Source organism: Staurois parvus, unplaced genomic scaffold, assembly GCF_062004578.1.
Source record: "Staurois parvus isolate SC_StPar_1 unplaced genomic scaffold, SC_StPar_1.0 ptg000550l, whole genome shotgun sequence".
NCBI lineage: Eukaryota > Metazoa > Chordata > Amphibia > Anura > Ranidae > Staurois > Staurois parvus.
The window spans coordinates 399,300-421,914 of record NW_028318346.1 but is presented as its reverse complement, the minus strand read 5'-3'; the positions used below and the strand labels follow the sequence as shown (position 1 = coordinate 421,914).

At 40.5% G+C, this 22,615-nt stretch overlaps 1 protein-coding gene across 1 annotated transcript in view; it reads right to left on the bottom strand.

The window, feature by feature from the left end:
- ATM (ATM serine/threonine kinase) overlaps positions 1-22,615 on the bottom strand; it is a 194,638-nt gene that overhangs the window by 24,400 nt on the left and 147,623 nt on the right. Inside the window, exons 49-55 of the mRNA XM_089691116.1 lie at positions 21,683-21,890; positions 20,235-20,348; positions 17,438-17,596; positions 16,120-16,258; positions 13,155-13,237; positions 7,022-7,162; positions 1,062-1,178 (exon numbers count right to left, since the gene is read on the bottom strand). Coding sequence (XP_089547242.1) covers positions 1,062-1,178; positions 7,022-7,162; positions 13,155-13,237; positions 16,120-16,258; positions 17,438-17,596; positions 20,235-20,348; positions 21,683-21,890 — 961 coding nt within the window. The remainder of the gene's footprint in view (positions 1-1,061; positions 1,179-7,021; positions 7,163-13,154; positions 13,238-16,119; positions 16,259-17,437; positions 17,597-20,234; positions 20,349-21,682; positions 21,891-22,615) is intronic.

Below are 22,615 nucleotides of genomic sequence, written 5' to 3'. Positions count from 1 at the left end.
ACTCATTATCATGTTTTTAAGTGACTCATGTCAATCCTCTCGATATCCCATCTACAAGTTACTTATATAGAGACTGCTGTAATCTCTTTATTGATCCCTCTCTCTAATGTTACAGCTCTCTAGCAGTCCCTAGATAGCAGCTGTGAAAACTCTGAAAACTCTGTAAAAACTTCACTCCACTTCAATCACTTTCACAGTAGATTTCCTCATCCCTCTTTTCTCCAATGGCTGGAACCATTTCTTTTTTACTGGCTCACCTCAATCAATCTACATAGGTATGTATAGATGGGATAGCATAAGGAATGTGGGCGTTTTCTAATATTCTTGATCTTCTGACCTAAGAATAAAGGTGATTTTTTGGACTAACATAATATGAGGATAAGTGTTGTCTTATATCTTATTTTTTCTTCATTTCCAGTATATTGTTTTTAAAGATTGGGTCAGTTATCCAAACAATATCATGACCTTATACAGCCATACACAGGTTGCTTTTTATGTATAAGTTGTATAAGAATAAATATTGCCTCTTAGCTTTACTGACTTTGTCTGAGAGTAAATCTGAATTTTCCCAGCTCTTACAGCTGCCCTGGCTACTACCTGTCTTCATACTGATAAACACATACTGGTTCTTGACTCATGCATCATCCATAATGTCCAGAACCAAATAACATAAAAATGAGGTGCTCTGGCAGGGTAAACATGGGAATTAAAACAATTAGAGGCACTAAGAATAAGGTTTGCTGGTGCAGGAACAGGGAGATGGCGCTTATTATCTGATTGAGGTCAGGCAGGAGATAGAGTGTCAGCTCTGATCAGATTAACCTCTGAACTAATTAAATTATAGATAAAGTGAAATATAAATAAAGGAACAAATATATATATTATTCAAGAGCTGGACCGCACTTATACAAGTTAAAAGTTTGCATTTCTACAAAACATGTTCTCTTTAGGAAATCAAGATAGTTAATAAATACAATATATAAAACTGTTGATTTCACTTTCAAATTATTTTGGTAGGAATGAAAATATATTTATCAGTTCCTATAACTTGTGAAGATAACCTTGTATCTGCGGATAGCCAGCTTCCTCTTCCTGGTCTCACTGTTCTTCTGTAACAATGCATTACACATCTGGAACACCTGCTGCATCACTGCGTCTTGCCTAAGATCATCCCGGCCCTTTGAAAGTAAATATACAAAAATCTCAAGGACAATACAATGTACAAGCTATTTAGGAAAGCTCTATTACGCAAAACAATTCCAAGAAACATGGTAAATCTTTCAGTGAACAGCTGATGATATCCAGGAACAATGGTGCTGAGGTCAGAACATTTACTGAATTCACCTTAATCTGTATTCCATGTAAAACAAGCAGTCAGAATCTAGGCAACACTACACATGTAGGGTTGGTCGGTCAGCTTCCTGAATATATGATGTGCAATTTCCTCCCTCTCTGATAGTTGTACTGAGAATGTGATGTTATCAGGCATTCTGTGCACCAGCAATCACCAATAATAAAGCTGAGGGGAAAAGTCGACTTTTGCAGCAAATCACTCTGTTCTGTCACATTTAAAATTTAGTAGGACTGCAGCCAAGTTTAGTTCTCCAAACTGTGAATGTTATGCCAACAAAGTATTCCAGTGTTTTCCCAAGTCCGTACTCCTCTTGAACACACGCCATCAGTCTCAGAATCATTTTAAACTTTTGGTGTTGAGAAGAGATAAAAGTTCAGTGTCAGCAGAATGTAAATGTCAAACAAGGAGATTGCGGTCTGGCTCTAGCTGCTGTTCTAACATGAGAAGTTTCAGAAGTTATTTTCTTTCGTCGTTTACTGTACTAATGTCCAGCTTACTGGGTCATTTTTAGAAAGTGATGTTACTTTTCAGCTAAAGACAAGGAAAAGTAAGCAAGACAAGAGAAGAACGTTTAAGTCAACCTTGCAGAGCGTGCTGGGAGAAGGTGTTCCCTGGCTGATATTGAGCCATGTATGAATCATCATCTTTTTTCTTTTTTTTTTTAATAATCTAGTTATTTTCAACAATTGGCCATTAAAAAGGCGCTGGAGTGAAAAAAGGGGAAAGCTTCCAAGCAGTAATAAAGTCCCTTTGCCTAATAATTACATTTTCTGTGCACCAGGTCCTCGGCTCCACCAGCGTTTCCCAAGCAATATGGCTACTTTAAGATAAATAAATAGAAAGTGAGTGCTCCAAAACCAGCAGCTAGAGCACTCAAGGTAATCTCAGCAAATCTTCAACATAGAAACTTAAATAGAAGTGCAGCGCTAGATATAGTTAATAAATAAAAAATTAATAACGATAATATAAAAAAATCATAAAATAATAAATGTCCCATACATGTTAAAACATGCATAATATAATAAATCAGTTAATAAATAACAAGTAATCCACTAGATGTAGCCGTATGCCAGGAGAAGCTTTGTCTGGAACATGTGATAAAAATGCGCACTCACCGGACGCGCTATAATCAAGTGCATGTAATCAATATCCACTCGGATCCTTAGAAAGGGTGGAGAAGGTGAGCATCCATCTAGAGGTAAGTGATCCTGGTATTCTGTCTCAGTGGTATACAGTGAAGGCTTCTAGATCCAGAGATCCCCTTAGGGTTGAATGGGTGCATGTACTGGATACAGAGCTCCCTCCCTCTGGTGGTGGTTAGTAGGGAGATGTCCTGGAATTCAATTAGCTCCAATGGGAGCCAGAAACGGTGCTCATAGTGTAGTAAGGTTAAAGACTTTATTCCAAAAAAGTACAGTATAAAACATGGTAGTAAACACTCCCAATGTATAAATAATAGATGCAGAGTAGTACTGACCCTAAATAAAAATGGCCGCCGGGCCTCCTCGTGGCTCCGGGCGGCTGTGACGTCGCGCTCTGTTGGCTCCTCCTAAGGCCTTTCGTGCAATGCACATCATCAGAGGGGAGGCCTCCCATCTGATGATGTGCATTGCACAAAAGGCCTTAGGAGGAGCCAACAGAGAGTGACGTCACAGCCGCCCGGAGCCACGAGGAGGCCCGGCGGCCATTTTTATTTAGGGTCAGTACTACTCTGCATTATTTATACATTGGGAGTGTTTATTCCAAAAAGGTACAGTATAAAACAGGGTAGTAAAGTCTTTAACCTTACTACACTATGGGCACCGTGAAAGGGGATGGTGTCAGTATTCAAAGGTGTAAGAGCATTATCAAAGAGAAGGAAAGGCATGGCTCACCACCCCAGAGCATTAGTATGTAGATGATTGTGGCCTCTGTGGCCAAGCACCAATGGGTGGGGCGAAACATGTCAGAAGACATGGCCGGAGCGATGCTGGCTTAGGCCACATTCATCTACATACTAATGCACTGGGTTGGTGAGCAGCGCGGTTTCTTCTTTGATAAAAAACAGTAGCTGAAGTTGTATCTCTCACCCCTCCTCTGCCCCTTTATTCTCATATCAGCAACCAATTTAGGCACTTCCAGTCAGCTGATATTCACTGAATAAAAACTGCTGTTCAATTTAAAAGTTCCTTTTGGGATGCATACTAGTGGTGGAGGAGTTAGGCTGCAAGTAGAATAAAATACTCTGTTCTTTATCCTTGACCTACAATTGAGGAAACATTACAGAGGGCTACTTACTTATCCTCTTATTGACCTCTAGAAGGTTTTACCCCCTTCATGACCATGGTGTTTTTGCTATTCAGCACTGTGCTAGTTTATCTGCCAATTGCACCAGACATTCAACACTGTACGTGATGAATGTCTGGTGCATATGTATATTGTTTTTTTTTCACACAAATGAGCTTTCTTTTGGTGGTGTTTGATCACCATTGGGATTTTTATTTTTATTATATCATTGAACGAAGACTGAAAAAAAAAAAAAAAAAAGTTCTACTTTGTTATTAAAAAAAATCCAATAAAAAAAAATCCTATGTCTTCATAAATTTAGGACACAATGTACTCTGCTACATGTCTTTGGTAAAAAAAAAAAAAATAATCCCAATATGTGTATATTAATTGATTTGTGCAAAAGTTATAGTGTCTACAAACTATTATTATTATTCATAATACAGGTACTTATATAGCGGCATCAATTTACGCAGCTCTTTTTGGTACAAATACTTGAATTTACGCAGCTATGACACTAAACTGGTTATGGCGGTGATCAGCAACTTATAGTGGGACTGCTAAAGTGTGGTGGGCAATCTGGCGCTAGCTGGGAGGTACACTAACTGACTGACATTAATAGTGACACTAATACAGTGATCAATGCTAATACTGTATACTGGGTCAGTGAGGTCAAATAAAAAAAATAACTTTTACATTCACTATAAAGCCCTTCCCCTTGTCCCAATCAATAGAGTCCCATTGAAAGAAATGAAGGAAAAGCACCCTGACACTGATTATAGTGCCGACCACTAAGTGCCTCTTGATTTGTTGTTGGCTTATGTTTCCCATTTCAGCTTCTATCATCGTTCTCTGCACAAGTGCCATCTTAAGCCACTCCATAATAGCAAGTGCTAACTCTCATTTTGTAGTAGTAGTAGTAGCAGTAGTAGTAATAGATTTGAGCAGACCTAAAATTGTTTTAATTTGCACAAGATGATTGTATCTCATTTTTGTAATAAGTGGCCATTACTTTTTGTATAAAAAGGAGGGAGTTTTTTTGTTAGGATTGTTTACTTTATTCAAACTTTGTTTATGTCATATATGTATGAAGAAATCCAATTTCAATAAAATAAAGTACATATGTTCATTCCATGCACAGTGTTTATGTGAATATTTCTGTGGAGGGGGACTTTCCTTAAAATCCTTTGTTGGTAATGACAGCTTCAAGACGCCTCCTGTATGGAGAAACTAGTTGCATGCATTGCTCAGGTGTAATTTTGGCCCATTCTTCCACACAAATTTCCATGGCTTTGTGTTTGGGATCATAGTCTTGCTGAAATGTCCACCTTGTTTCATCTTCATCAGCCTGGTAGGTGGCAGCAGATTTTTATCAAGACAGTCTTGGTACATTTTCCATTTATCCCTCCTTCAATAGGATGAAGTTTGCCAGTAATGTATGTTGTAAAACAGACCCACACCATGATATTCCCACCTCCAAACTTTACTGTTGGTATGTTGTTTTTGGGGTGATGTGCAGTGCCATTTGACCTCCAAACATGGTGTGAATTATGGCATCCAAAGAGATCAATTTTGGTTTCATCTGACCAGACTATATTCTCCCAGTATTTCACAGGCTTGTCTAAATGTTGTGCAGCAAACTTTAAACAAGCTTCAACATGCTTCTTCAGCAATGGAGTCTTGCATGGTGAGCGTGCACACAGGCCATGGTGGTTGAGTGCATTACTTATTGTTTTTTTTTTGGCTCTTGGACAACTCTTCTCACTCCTCTGTCAGAAATCTTGCGAGTAGCACCTGGTCGTGGGTGGTGAATGGTGAAATTATGTTCTTTCCACTTCTGGATTATGGTCCCTACAGTGCTCACTGGAACATTCAGAAGTTTAGAAATCCTTCTGTAACCGATGCTATCAGTATGTTCTGCAACAATAAGGCTGTGAAGGTCATGAGAGAGCTCTTTGCTTTTGCCCATCATGAGATGTTGCTTGTGTGAAACCTTGGTAATGAGACACCTTTTTAAAGGCCATCCGTTGAGAATGAACCAGCTGATATTAATTTACACTGACCAAGGGCAGGATTGCTTTCTAATTATTGACAGATTTCAGCTGGTGTCTTGGCTTTCCATGCCTTTTTGCACCTCCCTTTCCTCATGTGTTCAATACCTTTTCCCTGTGTCATTCCATTTTACTACACATAACTTAGTTTCTAAATTTATTTGTTTTGGTTTCTTTGTATGTCTGGATTGCATGGCTTGTTACGGACATGTGGTGAAAATTTCATGTCATTAGCACCTTTAGAAATATATTTACAGAACAAAATGGTGACATTTTCAATACTTATTTTACCCACAGTATATAAACTATATTGCCAAATGTATTGGGACACTCCTCCAAATCATTGGATTCAGGTGTTCCCATAACTTCTATGGTAACAGTGTATAAACTCAAGCATCTAGGCATACAGACTGCTTCTACAAACATTTATGAAAGAATGGGCCGCTCTCAGTAGCTCAGTGAAGTCAATAGCTAAAGACCTTTAAACTTCAAGTGGCCTTCAGATTAGCAAAACAGTGCATGGAGAGCTTCATGGAATGGGTTTCCATGGCCGAGCAGCTACATCCAAGCCGTACATCACCAAGTGCAATGCAAAGCGTCGGATGCAGTGGTGTAAAGCATACCACCACTGGACTCTAGAGCAGTGGAGACGGGTTCTCTGGAGTGACTAATCATGCTTCTCTGTCTGGCAATCCGATGGACGTGTCTGGGTTTGGCAGTTTCCAGGAGAACAGTACTTGCCTGACTGCATTGTGACAAGTGTAAAGTTTGGTGAAGGGGAATTATGGCATGGGGTTGTTTTTCAGGGGTTGGGCCAGCCCCTTTAGTTCCAGTGAAGGGAACTCTTAAGGCGTCAGCATACCAAGACATTTTGGACCATTTCATACTCCCAACTTTGTGAGAACAGTTTGGGGATGGCCCTTTCCTATTCCAACATGACTGCGCACCAGTGCACAAAGCAAGGTCCATAAAGACATGGATGAGCGGGTTTGGGGTGGAGGAACTTGACTGGCCTGCACAGGGTCTTCAACCCAATAGAACACCTTTGGGATGAAATAGTGCGGAGACCGAGAGACAAGCCTTCTCGTCGGACATTGGTGCCTGACCTCACAAATGCGATTCTGGAAGAATGAACTTCATGTCCATGTAAAGACAGGCGTCCCAATACTTTTGGCAATATAGTGTGTGTATATATATACATATATATATATATATATATATATACATACACACACTATATTTATTGGAAATCCATTCCAGAAAATTGCTGAAACTCAGACAGAACACCCAATAATACATTTCCAGAAGTGGAATAAAGGCCAGGTCAAAAAATAAACAGTATCATCACTACCTTGACAAGCTGTCTCCTCTCTCTCCCATCTGAGCCCACACAGTCTATTATTTTCGGCAGATTTAGACCTCCAGCCAGGCAGAACTCAAGCTTGAATGATTGAATTGTCACCAAGTTCTCATACTTCCCGCTGGGATCAACCTGTATATATGAAAGGGAAGATGCTTAAGAAAAAGAAACCTGTCATTTTACCAGTTCACACCAGTTATAGCATTGGACATGAAAACTATATTGCCAGCATTGAAATGTAATGATTTGCGACAAAACACAACAGGTCCTCTGTGCCTCTGACAGCATATTGACTGCTTGTAGAACACTGCTATGTATCCAGATATAGGGAATTACAGTGCTGGCCAAATACAAATAAAACATTGCCATTAAATGTTCTGAAACTTACAGAAAAAAATATTCGTCATAATTCAGTTTAGGCTTCTGGACAGTTTACTTGTGTATCTTTTCTTAAAGTGTATTCATTGACCTTATTTATTATATGTGCATACAAACACCAACAACGAGCTACTCTTATTTGCAACAATTTGGTCTAGGTAGAATTCTAGAAGAGAAAGGGGTGATCAATGGGGGACCAGGCTAGGGGTTAGAGATGGAGTCTACAGCATACTTGTCCTTCTGTGCCCCTGAAAACTATATTATGGGGGCGCATGCGCGGCCGAGCTTGATGGCGGACGCTGTGTGAGTTAGCTCCGTCCACCCGTGGCTCCCCTGCTCCGCTACATAAACCTCCGCCACACCGGGTGAGCCACACAAATATAAGTATACGGCCCGGCAACAAAGTATGGGAAAGATTGGGCGCTGGAAGCCCCCCTCTCCGCTGAACACAGACCCGCGGCCCTCTCCGCTCCAGCGGTTCCTATCCAGGCCGGCATCCCTTGCCTCTGGTAACGCCCGCAGAGGAGCTCCGGACATTAGATGGCGGGTGGGGACACATCTGGCCAGCCCCTCTCTGCTCCTACAGCTACCACATCTCCCAGCAGCAGCAAGATGGAGGACCCCAGCTGCTCAGCAATAGAGGGGACATCAGACCATCCCTCTCCAGAGCATCCTATCCCTCCATCCTCTGATTCAGCAGTGCAGCATCCCTCCTCTATTCTCACAGTCTCTTCCTTTGACGACAAACTGCAAGTATTTTTGCAAAGTATCACTGCCACTATATTTGCTGAGGTGGGGAAGCTGGCCCTGGATCTCAGGGGGGAGATCGCTCAGATGGGGGAGCGCACTATCCAATTGGAGACCGAATTTGATGACTTGACCCAATACGTTCACGTCTTAGAAAAAGATAATGCATGCCTGAAGCATTCTATGTCACAAATGCAGCTCCAACAAGAGGACCTGGAAAATAGAGAACGGCGCCAGAACATCCGTATTCGCGGTATGTCGGAGGCAACTTCTGATTCTCAACTTCGACACCGCTTGCTATCCTTCTTTACCGCAACCGATGGATAGGGCGCATTGTTCCCTAGGCCCGAAAGCTCTGGAGGGCACCAGATCTCGTGATGTCATTGTCCGTTTTCATTTTTTTTTAAAGCAAAGAGGCCTTGCTATCCTCCGCATGCACCGGGTCTTCTCTGGAGTTCAAGGGGGACAGACTTCAGCTCTTCAGTGACCTATCTCCAATACCCCTGGCCAAACGGCGCGCTCTGAAACTGGTCACCATCCATCTTCAACAACATCATATCCCCTATCGTTGGGGATTTCCTTTCAAGTTGGTCGTCTCCAAGGACAACTCCCAAGTTATCCTACGTGACCTTCCTGAGGCGGACTCCTTCCTCAGACAACTGGGACTTCCCCCTCTACCTGATGATGCGTCTTCATTGCCGCCCACTCCCTCATGCCCCTCCACCACGCCAAACAAGATCTGGACTCCAGCTCGTAACGCCAGGAAGTGCCTCTCTCGTACTCTGCAGCGCCCATGACCTCCTGCATCGGGTGATGTATACGTCTGATGGCCCTCCTGGGTATTCTATTGGGGCATTTCAGGAACTGCCCACTTCCCCAATAACTGCACCATTATTGTTTTGTGTTCACTATCGTGCCTTGGTGGTGCACTTTCATTATGTCTTTGTGCCAGGATTGTTACTTTTTGAGATGTGTCGGTTACCATGCTGCCCCCGAACCCGTCTAGCCCTAGGCCTGGACGACTTGGGTTTTTTCTATTGTCCCAAGTTTATATCTTTAATGATATCTTTGGTTTTCTCTGTAACTCTTACAGTCTATGTTTTCTGTGTTACATTCTTGTATTGGTTTCCTGTTTATAGGTTTGCCTCATCGATGATACCTTCATTTTTTTCTATACGGGTACATTTGTTATCCAATGATGACTTTACGGTTATTATCATACAATGTCAAAGGTCTTAACTCCATCCAAAAACGGTGGATGGCTTTGAAGGAATTCAGATCCTCCAGAGCAGACATTTTTGTCCAGGAGACCCATTTTAAATCAACTGGCTTTTCATTTTGCCTCGAGGTTTTTTTCCCAATCCTACACGGCTTTTGATCCTACTGGGAAAGCCGGAGTGGCTATTCTGATCCGGGCACACTGCTCCCTTCGGGTCATTTCCTCCAAGGTCGACCCACGGGGACGTTATATCATTTTGGAATGTATGTTTGCTGGTTCTCCCCTTATTCTGTTAAACTTGTATGCCCCGAACGCGGGTCAACTACAATTCCTCTCCCAAACCCTAGCCAAATTGACTGCTTTTACCACACCACATATAATCATTGGAGTTGATTTTAATTTAATCATGTCCCTTCACAAGGATAGGAAGGTACTTTTCGAATCTGCTCCCTCGAAGCGGCAATGTTCCTCTTCCAAATCCTTTCGCAAATTGATAAGGGAACATCGTCTCTTTGATGCTTGGCGGATCAAGCATCCCCTTCATAAACAGTTTACTTTCTATTCCACTCCACATTGTAGTTTCTCCCGCTTGGACCATTTGTTTGTCTCTGCCCCCTTACTCCCTCTTTTGGTTTCATCTGAAATCAATTCTATTACATGGTCCGATCACGCCTCTTTGACTCTGAATCTCTTTTTTCCGGATTCTTTACCGAAAGCTTGTCACTGGCGTCTCAATGAGACCTTTCTCACAACGGCCCATCTCCGTGAGGAACTCTCTCAGGGATTGGGTATGTACTTCCAACACAACGTTGGTTCGGTGACTTCTTCCTCGACCCCTTGGGAGGCCCATAAGGCCGTTTTCCAGGGAATATGTATGTCTTTGCGCTCTAGGGGAGGCTTGGGAGTGCCGGATATTGTGACCTATTACTATGCCACCCACCTTCGATCTCTGCTCTCCTGGTCCACCCAACGCCCTCCTAACAAATGGACTGAGATTGAAACCTTACAACTAACTCCGACCCATCCATGCTCTTTGTTCTTGGATATGCCAAGGGCGGTCGCCGATTCTTACCGACGCCTTTTACTTGGACCCATGCAATTTTCCTTGTCCATCTGGAGAAGATGCAAGGTTAAATTCGCTCTGTCCTCAGTTTGCTCCCCTCTGATTAATGTTCTTCTTAATCCCTCCCTGCTGGATAGTTTGTCTTTGCACCGCATGTTCCCATGGGTATCTGCTGGTCTCTTCCAACTGCGTCCCCTGGTCCATCCTGTAACCCGGAAATTTAAATCTTTCTCTGATATCCAAAAAAATACACACATACCTTCCCAACACTTCTCTGTCTATTTGCAGATATGCCATTTTTTTTCCATCTGGTCACCCTCATTGACTCTGGAACAGCCTACACCCTTCGAGTGCCTGTGTATTCAGGGCCCACATCAAAAGGTTATAACCTCCACTACATATAAGCTCCTTATGGATGTCCCTCCCTTAACTAATGATACCCATCGCTACATGCGTAAGTGGCCCCAGTTTTTTCGCTGTGATATTGACTTATTGCAGTGGAAGAAAATATGGGAAAACGCATCCAGATCCTCTCGTGCGTAGTTTATAAAGAAAAAGTTTATAAAATTATAATGTTGTAGTATCGAACCCCTGATGTGCGCCATGCTCGTAACCCGAGTGCTTCTCCTGTCGGCTCCCTGTTTCATATTTTTTGGGAATGTAGGTTAATCACTCTTTTCTGGTAAGAGGTTCTGGTCTTGTTACAGTTAGTATTACGCACCTCCCTCCGTTTTGAGCCTATTTATTTTTTACTGGGCCTGCCCTTCCCAGGTCTCTCTGGACTGTTGAGGAGACTCTCCGTGCATATCTTGACGGCGGCCAGGAGAAGCATTCCTATGAGCTGGCTCTCCTCTACTCCCCCCTCAATGTTGACATTTTATAAGATTATTGCAGATATCAGAAAAATGGAATACCTAACCACTTTACATGCTGATTCTGTTATCTCATTTGAAGCAATATGGAACCCGTGGGATGTTTATACCTCTGTTCAACCTGCTTGACATGTGTGGCCTTGATTATCCTTCCACTGTTGTTTTCTTGTCATTGTATGCTACTATTTTTTTTTTTTCTTTCTGCTTATGTTATCATCGATGGTCCTTTTCCTTCTCTTTATTTTTCCTTAAAATATCATGTACATGTGTACGTGTGGAAAAGTTAATAAAAATGTTAATTACAAAAAAAAAAGAAAACTATTTTATCAATGGGTTCCAAACACCCCGAAGGGCTCCATCCTGTCATTTTGCACAACAGATCATTTTTTCATTAGTTATTTTCCATGAAAGTTTAATTTTTACCAATTCTGAAGGAGGAATGGATGGTGTCTTCCCGGATCTTGCAATGGTTAATTAAGTGCTATAAAAATGAGGGAGATCAGCCTTCTGGAGTATGTCCGGGCATCTGCCCGCTAAACTTGTTAATCAGCGATTTGGATGGGTAATTGCTAAGATTTCTTTAGGTGACACAGTATATGAGATTATATATTCTAATTCAGAATCTCTGGATCTTTGGGAAAGTCCACCATATATGTTGAGCTGTGCCTTCCGGTCCACATCCAATGTGAAAATCAGGTGAAGCATTGGATACGTGGATGGCTAAGTGGGCTGGGATCTTATAATTTGTTTTGATTATTTTATGAATGTCTTAGATGTCATAGTGACTAGTTAATGCCATTACACCAATTCCATCTCCTCCCCCAGGTTCTGTTCCCATGTTTCCATATAGGGTAATTTTTTTTAGAAACTGACGTTAAAGTAGAACTAAAGGCAAAACCTTTTTTCCCATTATGGATAGAGCAAAAGAGGTTATAACCCCTGTCAGATTTTTTTTTTCGCCATCTGTGTCCCATTGGGGAGATTTCCATTCACTTCCTGTCCTATAGCCAAACTGGAAGTGAGAGGAAATTCCTGCAAATTAAGGAAATTCCCCAGGGACCCCAGTTCCCCAGAACTAGCGTCGCTATATAAGATTTCTCCTCTATTACTTTTCTGGGGACAACCCAAAATTTGGGATTTTCTTTTACCTTCACTTTCAATGATAATGCTAAACAGGACATATAGTCTTCCCTAATGGGGGTACAGACAGCAATAAAAACTGACAAGTGTTTGAATCCTGGGGAGAACATGCAACCTAGAATACAACCTCCCAAAAACTATGAAGGTGGGGTACGAGCGTTTTTTGAATAAAGGAGCTTAATTACTCTGATCCAGACTTGGGACAGAAAATGTCAATTTGATCCCCAGGTAAGGACAGGATTCAGATTACTAAAGTGAATAGAACATTAGCCTGGCACATTAACTCTAGCCATTAGCACATAGTTTGATTGTCCAGATTAATGTTTATGGCCTGTGATTTATAATGATTAGAAACCCTGAAATGGAAGAGCATTGTGAAGATTTGGGATTGTGGTAATTGGAAATGTGATCATCACAAGGATGTCATCCGCAAAAAGGGACCATTTATATTGCTGATCTCTGCATGGGATGAATGTTATGTACTTGTAATTACAGTAATTATTTTTTAACTAGACTCTATATAATAGCAGGCAATACCTGCTCACCTTTTAATCAAACGGATTCAACAGGATTGGATACAAGAGGAGACAAGGAGCATAATAAACAATTTGAAACATACAGCATTTTTTTTTTATTTTGCTATATTTACAAATAAATAACAGAAGAAAAAAAGTTGTATCCTTTACACAGACAATATACTCATACCTTCAGTTCCATGGTTGGAATAACAACATCTTGTAAATTGTTCAGTTTAGTGATGGGTTGATCTGATGGTATGGGGATAGCTTCTATAAAGATTGAGGGAAAAAAAAAATAAAAAAAAAAATAAATAAAAGCCCTTAAATAGCTAATAAAACGAATTAAACTAAATTACCACTAACCACGTGTGCTACCCATGCTGGAGAAAGATACCCCCTTAAGAGACATAATTCCTTTTTTCTCTATATATCTGATGTTTTTATGCCTATATTCTTTACATGCTTTCTTCAGTTTTGATCTGCTTTTACAACCCAAGTGTAAAGATTGGGTAAGTAACAATCATTGCACCTGATCTTCAATACAGAAGCAATAAAGTAAAAAAAAAAAAAAAGTTTACTTTTCCTTCCTATACCCTTTGCTGTCTTTAAAGTATTAAAAGGAAAGGCAATGTAATATGTAATAAAACAAACAAAAAAAAACCAAGACCAAAAGTGATATATGATCAATAAATTCAACCCCTAGTTAATAGAGTTCCACAAGTAGACACAGAACTTCAGTATTGTTAGGAAAACATTGTTTATATTACTAAGGGATTCAATAAGACCCCATTCATGGCTAAGCATTTTTTAGTGTGTTTCCTTATGTTTGACTTGGTTCAACATGCAGAATCCCATTATTTGTAATTGTGCCCGTTCACATACAATGTCGCTTGTATGCTCAAAGTAGCACAAGCTGACTGGATCCCCAATGTTTCTATAAAGAATACCTGTCACCTGCCCAATACTGTCACATGGGGTTTGTTAACCCCTTGTGATAGCAATAAAGCTAAATTGTAAAGTAACAAAAATAAAAAAAAAAAAGAAAATGTTTAAAAAAAAAATGTAACCACTTGCTGACCTGCATACACCTACAAATGCAAATCTAGGGTGCACACGTGTATGCAAACCACAATTGCACCACACATGCAAGGTATTGCTGTGAATGTTTGAAGGAGAACAAAAATTCTAGCACCAGAGCTCATAGTTAACGCTATACTGATGAGCTGTTAAGGCTTTTTAAGTGTTGTCTATGGAGATTTTTGGGTAAATTTTCACATCAGAGGCGCATGCAAATTTAAGACTTGTCAGTTTTATATTTTATCAAAACTGGGTATTATATTGTGTTGGTGTGCACTAAAAATCATTTTATTGTATTTTTTCCTGAAATGATGCGACTGACAAACAGCTGGACAAATATCTTACCACAAAAACACATTTTTATTCTATAGGTCCTCTGAGGAAAACATATGATTTTCTGGGGATTTAAGTAATAGCGGAAAATGCTGATTTTTACCAGTGTGCTAAAAAATGAAAAAATTGCTCAAGTACCGAAGTGGATAAATGGGAATTTTTGGACCCAGAGACTTCAATAGAAGCACCTGAAAAAGGGTGACACGTGCGTCTTCTCACTTGAAGAACTGCTTTCATCCTCTAGAACTCCTCTCCTACCCTTGCCCAGCTCAGTAAACAAATGGCTAAAGTTGGGAACGTGCAAATATGCTAGCATGAAGATTGTAAAACAGTTTATAAATGTCTCATCAAATGCTCCAAAATCACCAGGAATACAGTGTTTTCAGGTGTGAATGCAGGCTAAAGCCCATGTTTCAGTAATAACTGGGGCAAGATTTACACTGGTCATAGAAGGGAGGATGGAGGCTGTACTATCTGGCCATCCCCACATCAATACTGAACACACACTGCTTATGAAGCTCACAGGCTATTGTGATGTCTGAAGGTGGTTGACCATACTTGCAGTTTACAGAATTGAGAGTAATGCTAGGTGATTGAGTACATCTATTTTTTTCATCCAAAAATATTTTGTTTTAAGTAAAGGAAAGCTATCAAAACTAATAATCACTGACAGCTTCTGAGCTGTTCCTGATCATGTGATCACTTTATTAGCTGTGACATAGTCATCACATGCAAGTTGAAGTCTTCATTCAGATAAAATGATCTCAGCTTCCAGGAGCAGCTACAGTCCCTTCTCCCTACCCCTCCCTCCCTTTGCAACCTGAACAACATTTTTTCAATTACACAATTTTGTTTTCAAGACATAAGCTTCTATGAGCAGCGTCCTCCCAACCCTCTTATATTAAATAGTATTGCACCTGTTCCATCTTCTTTTATTTGAAAAGCAAACACTTGGTGCTAAAAAAATCCTGTATAATAATAACAATTGAGACAGAGCAATGTAATTAGTGGGGTTTTCAGCTGGTCTTTGCACCATGTTTAATGGAGGGGCCTGCAGGCTCCTGTAAACTTTAGCCAGAGTGTTTTATGAAAGAACACATCCCCAGCATCCCTTTAGACTTGCATGCTCCTCCCCTCTGGCCACTGCTGCAAACTTTAGCTGTACAGTCTGCTGCTCAGTTGCTTGTTTGTAATCCATGATTGAGAGCGTTTAGACAGAAAATGAAGGCTCAAGATAAGCTGGGGTTATATTGTGGAGAGACATGTGGGGAAAAGGGTAAGGCTGTTAAAATGGAAAAAAAAAAGTCAGCCTATAACAAAAACACTTTTACTAAAACACTAAAGCAAAGAAAAACAATAAGTATGCAAATTAGTTATTGTGAATTTAACCAATGCATGCTGCTGTTGCTAAATGTACCCAGGGAATTTAGGCATCAACATCTGGAGATAAAAGGATTAAATGGCTTCGATATAAAAGCAGTGTCTTATTAAACTTCTTAGTACTGTACTTCCATTGTACTGGCACTGTTTACACCAAAGTAAATATCTATATGCGAGTACCCAGAAGTACCCAAGAAAAATATTTAAAAAAATCTTGTATAATATTTATTTTAGTTATTTAAATAGTGGAATTATATTCTGCTTGCTCTTCAGAGAACAGTGAGTCATTTGCCTCAGACCCAAATGCTTTGTGCTCTCATTACCATTTAAATGTCATATTACAAAAATAAAGCAGTACTTACTGCGCTGGGCTTTCCAATGGCTGGCATCCATGTTGGCCAAAATTATGTATGCATCACAGAGCCTCTCCACATCACGCACCATGTGTGTTCTGCACTTCTTTATTGTATTCACAATACTGCGTGCAGCCTCCATCCGATCCTAACAAAAATAAACACTTTTTTAAAATTTCCTACCACAGAGAAAATTTCTTGTTCACAAGTATTTAAATTAATCCTGACAGTACCTCGTTAACCCTTCAGCCAGCAGGGTAAACTCATCCATCCATGCTCCTTTGCTGCATCCCACCTGTCAGTACACCTTGAGTAAACGTGATGTGGATGACACGACTGAATCCTAACACGTGACAGTGTTCAGGCCTGACAGTTGGGCGCTCAGGCCCAAGAACTGTAATGTGGGTGTGGTCACATCCTCCCATATGCCCAGAAGCCTTACTCCATTAAGCCCAGGTTCCCACCAATGCGGTGCAGGAAACAATGTGAATCCGGTGCGTTTCCCGCACTGCATTGCAATCGCATCACGTTCATGCGATCTGGTGCGGGTGTCAATGATAAATCAATGACACTCAGATTGCAAAATGCAATGCGATTCAGGTACGGGAGGGAGGGGGGAAGGGGGAGTGCTGGAGGTCTACTCAATGTTTTTTTGCCTTTATACAGAGAATGCATTAAGGTAAAAACCTTTTGACTTTACAACCACTTTAACCCCTTCACGCCTGTGCCTCCTGGCCCTTTAAGGGGGGGCGTTGGGAGGCGGAGCGGGGTTTAAGGTCATGTGACCACCGTGATTGGCTATCATGGCAATCACATGATCGGAAAGGTCCCGATCACAAGGAGAGATCGGGACCTTTCCATGGGACACTCACACATGTGCTGGAAGCGTGCAAGGCATGCACCTGTTTGTTTACAAATGGTACGCAAATATGTGGCCGCTTGGTATCAAAGCCCAGCCACCGAGAAGCCGCATATTTGCGTACGCTCGGCATAAAGAGGTTAGCGAATACTGGGGAGAGCTGGTGCATTACAACTGTGTCTGGATAGAAAACAAAACAAAAAAAAAACTAAGTCTTAGGCATGTAATAAGATTTAGTTTTCTATCCTGAGAGTGTATAGCTCTCTATTTCAGTGGGATTAACCTTTAAGGAACAAGTTGACATGCCAATCATTTTACCACAAAATATAATTTTAGTAAAGTGCTGGGCAAACTGTTGGCGCTATATAAATTCTGTATAATAATAAATGTAGAATGTTGAGAATAGTACAGATTGATTATATTTAGCCTACAGCCTCATTAGAATAAATCAGGAAATAAAAATACTACCTCATCAGTCTGAGATATCTTCTTTGGGACATTCTTTGTAAGGCGGCTCTTTTTCATGGTGTCTGATTTCATTACCATGTCATCTTTGTCGGCGTTTGCCAGAGCCAAGATAATGAACAGCGTATGGTATGGGTGATCCAAAGAGGTTCTGCTGATCAGCTGGTAAAGAATAAAGGAATACATATTTATCACTGCCCTATTTATCAACAAATATGAAAAACCGGGGGCTTAACTCAACACAGTGCAACAGGTTACCAAGTCCACAAATCTACAGTATTCAATTACGTATCAGACTACATTGACTTAGTGATTCAAGCTAATGAAAACCAATTTCTGACTAATATGAATTACAGCACATCACTGCTTTTTACAGTATGTCAGAGAAACCCCAATTGTAGGTCAGTATGTAATCTCAATGCGTGCCGACAGTGTTTCTTTTTTTCTTCTTTCTTGTAATAATTACCTTTAAACTAAGAAGCTGTTCGGGCTCGATTACACTAGCTTCAAGACATGGAATTGGACACAATTTTTTAAAGCACACTGAACACCAATCAAAGCACCCATCACCAAATTACATGGTTAGCTTATAGTTCTATTTACACATTGTGTTTGCTTTGTTTAAAAAATATACCCCATGACGATTTTGTGGTACTTCAAAGCGTCTCCAAAGCAAAGTCTATGACAAAGCTCAATTACAGAACCGGCAGCTTTTGAGAAGCTATTATTCAGCTTTAGCTTTGCTTTGTTTTGGAGGTATTGCAGGCATGAGATATCAACACAAACACACAGGGCATCTGCCATCTTCAAAAAAGCGCTATAGAGGCATCGCAGAAGCATCAAAAAGCATGAAGCAGTAGGCGCTTTAATGTGTGTTGAAGTTGAAGCAAGTGTAAACGAGAACTTAAAGTTGTTGTAAACCTTTACATATACCTAGTGAAGTGACTGGCCTGGTGATACACAGAGATGAAACAATTCCTCCTACACGAGTTGTACCTGTTTATCTGAGTCTTCTCTTTTACACATCTGTTCATAGTGATGAATTTTTAAAGCTCGTCTGCGTTGTTAGAAAAAAACAGAAAAAATAGCGCTGCACCGTTTCTAGAAATGCTTGCTTGACAATCTCCAACGACCACCTTGTTAATTTAAATTGAGGAGCAACCTTGTTAATTTAAGTTGAGAGAAAGTCAGACAAAAGTGCATGGTAGGAGTGTCTGCAGCATTGCCCTGTGTTCTGGACCCAACATAGTCCCTTTGTGAATTCTCAATTTAAATGAACAAGGTGGTTGTTGGAGATTGTCAAGCAAGCATTTCTGCTCTGATCTGGTCATTCCAGGGAACACACTTCACCAATAAAAGCTAGTTTGACTCTTAAACCATACAAGCTAAGAGTCCATTGTGTTTGGTGAGTGTGGATTGTACCAGAAGGTGATCACGGATGGTGTGGGGATATTATTTAAAGAACACATTTTGTTTTGGCACCGTTTTTTGATTGGAGCACTGAATCACCGTTTATTTGGGACATTGGACTTTTTATTATTGTTTCATCACTGTTGATTTAATCACTATTGTCTGTTTGATTCTTGCGCTGTAATATTATATTTTTATGTTTGGTGGGTCTTTTACCTTATGAATAGCAGCATTAATTATTTGGAGTATATAATAATTTTAAAATAATTTTTGTTAGGCGCAGGTTAATTTATACACATGCTTCACTATATGGCCAAAAGTATGTAAACACCTGACCATCAGTTCTATATGAGCATGTTGAACATACCATTTTAAAACAATGGACAGCCTCTTTAACAGCCTCTACTTTTCTGGGAAGGCTTTGAGGGTATGTTCACACCAGGTGTTGTAGGACTGCGTTAGGCAGCTATTCCAGTGCAGTCCAACCACAAGACAAGGCAAAATGCAATGTCTCCTGTGTGGCTGGTTCTCCTATGTGGTGTGCTCTGGAAAAATTGACAGCAGGCCATACATTTGTACATTATTCCAGTGCAGAAATCTCCCCAATAAGACAGAAAGAGCAAATAACCTTCCCAGGCATACAAAAAAGGTTTTGGCTATGCTAACTTTAAATTGGTAAAAAGGTTTGCATTAATGTAAATTTCTTAACAGCCAAAGATTCATAATTGTACTTTTATTCAGCCATTTCTGCTAACCAGGTACCACTGCCAGGCAGCACAACATAGTCCTTAACTTTCTTCCACCTCTCAGTGCTGGACGGCTCTGTGCAATGTGGCGGATTCAGATTGGCTCAAAAGTGCAACCATTCCCAGTAAAGTGCTGCTGAGCATAAAAATACAGGAGGCTAGTGTCAAGACATATACTGTATGCCAAGACCTGTTTTAAGACAAGTATGTATGGTAGTCCCATATAAAATGATGCTGGTCCATTAGTGAATTCTAAGCTGGCGTATTAGATCTGCTAGTTCAGATCGAAAAGCCTTGCTGGGATGGATAAAAATATGTATTTTATATGTTTGTATATTTATAGATTATAAATTCCCACATACTGTAGATAAAATATAATAAACATCACACATATATATTACAGCTTAGATACCACCTAGATAATGAAATATGTTACAGACATCACAGATTTAAACCTGTTCCATACAAAGCATTGAAGCTGTTCAATATTATTTAATTTAGAATCGTAGCATAAGAACACTAAATTAGGGTTGCAATAACATGTTATTTCTCCCTATATAGGAACCTAAAACTGGAAATACAAGATTACCACTTAAGGCAATGGCTCATTGTAGATGCATCACTGATTTAGGCTGGATAATTACATTAATGAGTACTTCATGAAACTCCTGTCTCCCCATGTTCTTGGTCCCCATGCGAGCAGCCAGCTGGTACATTAGAGGGAGGAACTTGTGGGAGGGAATCTTTTCTGACTCCACCTACACAGAAAAGGATCGTAAACAATAAGTTTATACACGTGTTGCAGCGAAGGCAGAAATGCTTAAAAACATATATATCACACACAATCAGTGAGCTGCATTGTAAGGTGGACCCAAGATGTTTTTTAATGCTAGTATTAGGGAAGGATATAGTTTTACAAAAGTGAGCAGAAGGTTAAATGATATATATATATATATATCACAGTGAAAACACCCAACATCAAGAAAAAAACCGGTCATAGTTTTAAAAACTAGTTTTATTAGTCAGGTTTGATTAATCCAGGGGGAGTCAATTTCCTATTACAGCCCCCTTCCTGCTTGCATAACATCTTCCCCTTGTCAATTAGTGTATTTATACACCCTGTGCTGGCCCAGCTACTCTGCCTCCCCCTCACCAACCTATATAATCTTTCTTATGTAGCTGCTAGGGAAGAAGCAAAGTGTGTGTCACTAGAGTGGCACCTCTCACATCATGTACTAGATGGCATCGTCCAGTAGTGGTGTCAGGCTATTTGGATGTAATAACATACAAAAATATGTAAATGCACATATAGTTGTATGGGAAGAGTTCTGTGGAATTGAAGGTTCTTTAAAGTGTTACTAAACCCACAACAGTAAAATCAGTCTGCATATGCAGTAAAGCATGCTTGTTAAGCTCACTATGGAACCTAAGGGGTTAATCCTCTGTACTGTGTAAAAAGGCTGATTGATTCTGACTTCTCTGATCCTCCCCTTCTTCCAGTGCCCCCCTCTTAACTCCTGATAAGACATATGTTGTGGAGTCACTCTGCACATGCTCAATTTAGTGAGTATTGCTAGAGATGTTTTTGTTTTTCTTGGGAGAGTGCATGTGATCAGCACAGGGCAGATCAGCACAGGGCCAATCAGCACTATCCAGACAGATGTCAGGGGTCCTGCATCTTCCTAGAGCAAAATGAAAACTCCTCCTACAAGCTTTAACCAGTGCTCTGCTAGACATTGATAGAAGTCAAAAGACTATCTGTTGACAAAAAAAGGTATTTAGTAGTTACATTTTACTAAAATAATTGCACTTACATGTTGTGTGTACTATGGGAAATCAAATACAGTAAATGTAGGTTCATGACTTTAGCTTTTCGTTGTATGCGCATGGAGGGAATATTAAAATGTTACTAATTTACAGACTGATGGGAAGGGGTTGAGATTCAAGCCTACTTTTATTTTTGCACTCTCTGTTTCACCTGCACATACCAAAAAATGTAACCTTGTGGAGACATGGCAGAAGTAGGGTATACATGAGCAACCTCTCCACATCAGTTAAGTTAATTTTATGAACGTTAGATGAAAAAAAGAACCTTCATAATGTTGTTAACTTCAGGCACCCGGGAATTCTCCAGCCAGAGAGAGCACAGGCGGAAGATCCACATGTTGTATTCCTCTCCAGACACCAGACAGCTAATATAGTTCTTTATAGCTGTACACAAAAAACGCTTCTGGTCTTCTATCAATGCTGCAATTTCACATTCATCCAACTCCAGCTCTCTTTGCACCTTCACAGTATACCTGTTAGGCAAATCACATTTTCACTGGATTGTAATGGTTACGTTGTAAAGAAAATTAAGCGTTAATAGACAAGCTCGGGATTTATTAAAGGACAAAAAAAAAAAATCGCCAGGCCTCTCCCACCTCTGCCCGATGGTGGCATCCTCCTGTAGCATTTACAGCCTCTTCTTGTCCAGGGCTGCTGACTCCTGCACAGTAGTCCCCCCTCTTAGGTCTGGTTTAGATCTATGCGGGAATCTCAGTGAATCCAGCACCCGCAACCACCCACAGGCAAAATGCTCTGCTGTTTGAACAGGTATGGCGCTGCCATTCATTCTGAATGCCACCCCCACATATCTAAAAACGCAGCGCATTTGCGGGTGCAGAAACAACAGGGAAATCAAATGTGTTCAAAAGCACTATGCTGCAATTTCCCAACTGTTGCATTTTTAGAAAGGTGCTGGAATCTTTTTCTGGCTGGAAATACAGCCCCGTGTAAACATAAGCTGCAAACATAGATTTGAATCAGGTTTTCTAGATTTGAGGAAAAGGCAACGATCACCAGGTGGGTGGGGGGAAGGCTGAAGCTTAGAATAGATTAAAGGGCTAAGAGCCGGGTGTTAGTAGTTTTTTTTTTTTGTAACTCCTAAACCTGTTCTTGTACGTACACACCAGGGACCTCTCTATTTAGGTTTCTTTATTCATCCATTGTGTCCCTTAGTGGATGGAAGGACCAGAATGCAAAA